This window comes from Populus euphratica, unplaced genomic scaffold, assembly GCF_000495115.2.
Source record: "Populus euphratica unplaced genomic scaffold, PopEup_1.0 scaffold391.1, whole genome shotgun sequence".
NCBI classification, from domain to species: domain Eukaryota; kingdom Viridiplantae; phylum Streptophyta; class Magnoliopsida; order Malpighiales; family Salicaceae; genus Populus; species Populus euphratica.
The window spans coordinates 104,913-111,779 of record NW_011500281.1 but is presented as its reverse complement, the minus strand read 5'-3'; the positions used below and the strand labels follow the sequence as shown (position 1 = coordinate 111,779).

The 6,867-nt window shown below is 32.8% G+C and overlaps 1 protein-coding gene across 4 annotated transcripts in view; it reads left to right on the top strand.

Annotated features, from left to right (window-relative positions):
- Positions 1 to 4,996, top strand: part of LOC105113155 (serine/threonine-protein phosphatase 7-like) — a 6,541-nt gene extending 1,545 nt beyond the window's left edge. For 2 of the 4 annotated variants that reach the window (XM_011009189.1, XM_011009190.1), the window contains exons 5-11: positions 1 to 581; positions 971 to 1,480; positions 2,325 to 2,465; positions 3,344 to 3,448; positions 3,752 to 3,943; positions 4,401 to 4,472; positions 4,543 to 4,996. In XM_011009189.1, coding sequence (XP_011007491.1) covers positions 1 to 581; positions 971 to 1,480; positions 2,325 to 2,465; positions 3,344 to 3,448; positions 3,752 to 3,943; positions 4,401 to 4,472; positions 4,543 to 4,605 — 1,664 coding nt within the window. In that variant the 3' untranslated portion in view covers positions 4,606 to 4,996. Of the gene's footprint in view, positions 582 to 970; positions 1,481 to 2,324; positions 2,466 to 3,343; positions 3,481 to 3,751; positions 3,944 to 4,395; positions 4,473 to 4,542 lie in introns of those variants that run through there. The other 2 variants (XM_011009192.1, XM_011009193.1) reach the window with 2 other exon arrangements.
- The last annotated feature ends 1,871 nt before the right edge of the window (positions 4,997 to 6,867 follow it).

The window sequence follows — 6,867 nt, the reverse complement described above, 5'->3', positions numbered from 1 at the left end:
TTATGGGAGATAAAGATGGTTTGGCTGTCAGTGAGCACAATGACCTTCAAGACAGGCTGATTTCCATGGGAGAGGAGGAGGATATGGGTGTTCGCAACCTGCAGGACAGAGAAATTATCATGGAAGATAAAGAGGGGCTGGTTGTTGGTGAGCACAGTGACAAGCAAGATAAACACGCTGACATAGAACTCGGAGAACCAACTCGAGAGCCAATTTCTTGGCCTCTGAATGAGGAAATAACTCTAGATTGGATTTTAAATTTGATGGAAACCTTTAAATGGGCTTCGTGGAACAAGTCACTGTCAGAGTTTGCATCTATCATGCCACTCTTTGTGGTGGAGGAATTGATAACTAAAGCTTCACACATCCTATGCCAAGAACCTAATTGTGTTAAGATTCAATGTGACAATAATACTGAAGTGGTTGTAGTTGGCGATCTACGTGGGCAATATCTTGACCTCCTTAATATTTGGGAAAGTGTTGGTTTACCCTCTGACAAGCAGCTTTTTGTGTTTAATGGAAACTACATCGATAGGGGCAAATCAAGCTTGGAGTTGTTTCTTGTTTTATTGGCTTGGAAGGTAATTTCAGATCATTGTATATTTCTTGTACTTAATGTGCTGAATCTATTCAAAATTCACCTGACGGAAATGGTCTAAAAGTTAGCTGTATACACTCCAATTTTCGAATCACAGTGATTCGAGACTATGGTCCACTGTGATTCAGTTCCCATCAACATTTCTCTTACACCTTAGATATCAGAGGTAATTAGCATGGTAATGTGCTTATCTAATTGCTTCCTTTTGTTACTTGGTAAGTTATTGCATGGACAGTTTTTTTTTCCCTGTAAAATAAATGATGGGAAAATGTGTTCACTTACATTTTTATGCTGAATGCAATCACTTCTTTTGTACATTGAAGGTTAAGTGGTTTTGTTTGCATTTTCATTGCTTTCCTTTTCAATGTTTAGGCCTTCTTGCCTCATAGGATTTATTTGCTGCGTGGAAATCATGAGTCAAGTGATATCTCCGAAATATGTGGTTTTCTGAAGGAGGTAAATCGCAAATTTCCTGAACATGGCCAAACTGTCTACCGAAAATGTTTGAAAGTTTTTGCAGAACTTCCTCTGGCCTCAATAATAGCAGATTGTGTTTATACAACCCATGGAGGGCTTTTCCGGAGTGAAGGAATTACTTCATCACAAAGTTTTGGAGAAAATGAAATACAGAACGTCAATGGAAACAAAAGTGGAAATAAAAAACAAAAGTTGAGTACCACTTTATCTTTGGGTTCTTTGGATGAGTTACATCAAGTAAGCAGATTTGTCCATAATCTGTCAGCAAAAGATGCTATTTTGACTGATGTTTTATGGTCAGATCCAACAACAGAATCTGGTCTTACGGAAAACAATAGAGGTGATGCAGGTCTTCTTTGGGGTCCTGATTGCACAGAGGCCTTTTTAGAACATTCTAAGTTAAAGGTAAAAGAACTTTTCTCTCTCTATCAATATGAGCCAAGGGATGAGTCTTTTTTCTTCTCAGAAACAAAAATCTTCTCACTTCTGTCTTTCCATGTCTTTTCCTGCTAAATTCCACTAAGAGGCAAGATCCTTTTAATCTGAAAGATACTCTGATAGGGCATTCTAAGTGAAATCCTCAGTTTGCAGCTAGAACCCTGCCTTTTGGCTTATCTTTTTCAGAAATAACTAATCTGAGTTCATATTAATATATGAGATGGTTTTGCTGCCTCAAGGAACTTAAGAAATCTTAATAGTCTCCATCTGGCATACAATCAGTTCCTGGGTTTCACTTAGAATTTTCTAGCAGTTTCCTTGACGAAACACATTGACCACCTGTAAATGCTTCAAGTCCTTAACTATCAATGCGCTTATGCTTTCATCAGTGTCTGTCAGTCTATTTAATGCTTCCAGTATTAGAATAAAAGAAATCAAAGATGAAACAGGGTCTCCTTTTGAGAACTTCCTAGAGCTACTAAAGAAACCCTTTGTGAGGGATTCATACACAAAAAAGGAAACCCAGCTATATTCAAGATCCAACCTTTACCTTTATGTACTAAACCATGCATATCATTTACACAAGCTATCATGATCTTACAATTTGACAAGTTTGCAAGTATTTCAAGTGTTTACTTCATCACATCTGAGTCTGATATTTGCCAACAATCTGACAAACCTTTTCTGTATGCTCCAACAAAGTAGGTCAAATTTGAGGCTCTAATTTTCCCCCTTCCTCTGTCTGTCTGTCTATAAAAGTCATATAAGTTGAGGTGTCAAGACTGGAAGTGATTTCTTGGTCCTACAACAGGTGATTATAAGGTCACATGAAGGCCCTGACTCGATAGCTTGTCAGAAAGGTTTCAAAAATATGTTGGAGGGCTACAGCACAGATCATGAAGTAGAATCAGGGAAGCTATATACCCTATTCAGTGCCCCTGATTACCCACAGGTTTATATTAGTTTCCGTACCTCACTTTTTTTCACGTTTCTTCTTTTTTGGGTGAAAGTTCAAATTTATTGAGGGCATCCAGGTTGCTTAGACCTTTAGATCATATAATCCCTTTTATCAGACTTTATTGTGAGATCAAGTCATCCGCATGTTTTTATCAATGAGAAATTTTGTATGCAAGTACCATCATTGAGTGGAGCATGTGGGAGTAAAAAATGCAGCAGGCACCAAGCTGGTTTCTTTTAGGTTATTTAATAACCTTGTATACTTGTTAAAACATTCTTATGTCTAAAGCCTTGGAAAGAAATGAAACTTGAAAGCTTTTTCATCTTTAAGTATGACCCCGAAACCAAGAGCACAGCTTGGATCTGTGATGCTATGGAATTTCTTAGATGAATATTGTATACTATAACAGTCAAAAGGAATTTGCTAAAGCTAATAGCCCATTGGCTTTGGCTACGATGAAATTCTATAATGAATTATGAATCAAATGTATCTGGTGTGCATACTTTTGGATTCTATACGTTCTAAACTTTGAAGATGCTGTATTTCTAGGATGGTCTGTTCATGCTTGTCTTTCTTGTGGGTTTGTAACTCCGCTTATCAGATTTCTTTTTCCTTTCATATATCCTACAGATTGACTTTCTCGAAGTAAATGTTGATCAATCTGCATCTCTTTAAAAGAAACGAGTCTATTACACTCCTTACAGTTTACCTTTAGCTATTGTTTAAGTGGATAATGAGAGAATTTGCAGTTGATATTTGTGGGAGACAAAATTCTCATATTTTTTCCTCTGTAATGTTTTTCCCTCCTGAGTGTATATTGGCTAATACAGAAGTTATACCTTACTTTTAGCCATGGTTGGTGTATTATGCAGCATACAAGCAAAGATTATAAAAGTAAAGGAGCATATGCTATTCTGAAGCCTCCTAATTTCGATACCCCTGAGTTTGTGTCATTTGAAGCCAGAAAAAGACACGAGGTATGGATCTGGCAAGGACAAAATGGATACAGGTGTCTGAAAGAATTATGTTTTTGCTTGTTGCATTAACCTTTCATTTTTGTGCGCGACTTATCCAGCATAAGTGCTTCTGGGTACCTTTAAATTTTTTGTTTCTGTTTTCTTGATGTTCTCAGGTAAAAAACGGATGGTTTGAATGAATTGTCTCATTCTATTTTTCGCAATTTGCTCTTATGCACTTATTAAACTTTGCATTAAATCCCCATGATTGAAAATCCTTTAAAGTAAAGGTTCTTGTTTTGCTTCCATGAACACTGTCTACAGGCATCAATCAAAGCCATCTCTTTTGCTCAACAATCAGATTCTGCTGCCACAACTTCTGGAACTGACATCGGGGCTTTAGGGATCTCTACTTCCCCATCTTGGATTGTTTCGTTGGCAGATGATGTGGGGACACCAGCACAGATTTCAGAGGCTTCCAAGGTGGAAAGATCACCTCTCCCTTCAGACTTACAGGTAACTGCATTTGTGGGGTTTATAGGTAGCGTTTGAGATTGTAATAGTGGTTGTTTTTCAAAGTGTTTTTCACTTGGAAAAGCATCAAAATAATATATTTTTTATTTTTTAAAATTAATTTGACTTTAGCACAGCAAAACAATCCAAAATCATTAAAAAAAAAAAAAACTTAATTTGAAGGGGAGAAAAAAAGAATTCTAGTGTGTTTGTTTTTGTGTTCAAAAAGCACTTTTGAAAATTTTTGAATTTTTTTCTTTGCTTCAAATTAATTTTTTAATGATTTTGGATTGTTTTGATATGTTGATATTAAAAATAATTTTTTTTAAAATAAAAAAATATTATTTTGATATATTTTCAAGCGAAAAACACTTTAAAAAGTAACCGTTATCATAATCTCAAACACTACCTTAATCTGTCTTTAGAGTTGTAGTCTGAAGCAAAGGTTTTGATAGTGCAGGAACCTCACAAGTCTAATTATGAGTACCTTTTAAATCTCATTGGTAGCTTGAAGAAGGAAATTAAAAAGAAGGTGAGACACTTTGATTATCCCTCTCATATTGTGGTCATTCTGAAGACTGACAAGAAATTACCTTAAATAGGATGATGAACTTGATGATTATAAGCGCAAATACATTTTGCAACGCCCTTCTCCTGCCAAGTGAGGAGTACTTGGAGCTGGTTTTTCAGTGCAGCTGTTTTGGTTTGGATCTTTGGGAGCTGAGGGTAAAGTGCGCAGGTTGAGGGAGCCAAAATAGTTTCTTCAATCCTGAGCTAAGCAATGAAGAAAGCTCAAGGCAAGGATGGTGCTTATAAAACTGGAGGGTGCCATGATAAGATGCGATGCATTGACAATTTCCCGCCTCCTAAAATCCTCAAATCGATGATAATCTTATAGTTTAGGGTAATATTTGTGAAGATATTAACTTATGTATCTTTCTACTGTAGTTCAGACTCCAGACTCGATGGATGAACAGCCAAATGAATCCAAGTTTATCAGAGTTGAAGATATCACTTTATATCTTTGATTAATCGAACTATATTTGAATTCAGGTATGACATGTGTGATATCTCTAAATATGAGGCATCCTATTGGTTTGGCAATAATAATTTTCCATCGCTAACTAGGTAAGGTAATGTTATCATGTTGAAGCAAACCAGATATCGCCTCTGTATAAAGCAAAGCATGCATCCCTCACTAAAATTTCTGCAATTTTACACAAATTCCATTATAAGGTAGATCAAGATGTTACTCTATTCAGGGAGTTGCATGCTTTAGAGAAACAAAATTCTATTTGGATTGGATAGATCATTTTCACCACATGGAAACTTCATTGAAAAAGACTAGAAAGGTGGGAGAAGATAAATGCTTCATGAGCAGAATCGGATTTCCAATCAATAGTCTACCTATCATACTACTTTTGTAATACGAATTACTTAACAGTATGCTAATCCAAATGTGTTAGAAATTTGTTTTAAAATGAACAAATTTGAGGAGAAATTATAAGTGGGTTCCTAACAACTTACAACTTTATTAAAAAATATATTCTTTAACAAAAAATTAAAATGAGTAAATAAGAAATTAATTTAAAAAACTCTTGGTTGATATTTTTTAAACCTAAAACTCTTTATTTCACATTAAAACAAAATAACAATTTTCTTATAACTTATACAATACAAAATTGAAAATTTAAATGAACATGTAGAACACCAAAGTTTTGAGAGGCGAAATTAAGAGAAGCCAAGCTTGGGTTTTGCTATATAAAAGTTTGTTGGCTCATAATTTTTTTTTACAAGCTTATTTTGGACATGTTGTAAATTATTTGTTTTATAAATAATTATTTTTACCAGCATATTTTATTTAATCTATCCATGATCAATTTTAATAGTAACTTCAATTTATTGAATAGTTTTATTTTCTAAATAAAAATACTTGGTTTAATAGGCAAATTCTATCAAGTTCTTTATTTGTTTATCACAAATTATTAAGGTAAAATAATAGGAATTAATTATGCAACAATTTTGGTTTTAGAAATTAGAATAAAAAAGGATAGAAAGGGAGATGTTATGCACACTTTTGTAGTAGCTATTTTACCTTTTTCTTTAATAATTTTTTTTTTAATTTTTTCTCTAGTTTGCTTAGGTTTTTTCACCTTTTTCTTTTTATTTCAGAGTTTGATTTCTAGAATAAGTTTTGAGTTATCTAAATCTCTTGGTTTATAGATTTTTAAAGAAAGTATATTTTTTAAAAGTTTAATTTTTAACATCCAGAGAGACTATTTATAACAAGATCGTTTGCATTAATTAATAATCATTTTAATCTTAAGAATAAAAAATTTAATCCTTGATAACATCATAAACTAAGTAGAAAATTAAGAGCTCCTAATAGCGCAAGATGAAGTATTTTAACTTACATCTATATTTTAATGTTATGATTTAATCTTAGGTTAATTTGTAATATATTTATTTATTTATTAATAAATATAATTGAGTGTTCATTCTTTTGATTTGCAGACTTTAAAAAAAATACACTTTTAATTTAGTTTTTGAAATCTAGAGAGATTTGTTTACAATAAAATTGTTTGTACTAATTGATGATCATTTTAATTTTAAGAAGATAGGGTTTAATCCTAAACTTAATAGCTTCTAGTAGCACGAAATCAAATAATTTAATTTATATTTATATTTTAATTTTGCGATTTAATCTTAGATTAACTTGATAATATTTTATTTATTTATTTATTAACAAATATAATTGAGTTTTTTAATTCTTTTGGTTTGAGGAAGCGCATATTTTAAAAGTTTAGTTTTTGAAATTTTAAGAGACTATTTACAACAAGATATTTGTATTAATTTACCAGCATTGTAACTTTAAGAATAAAAAGATTAATTCTTAACAATTACATAAACTAAATAGAAAATTAATA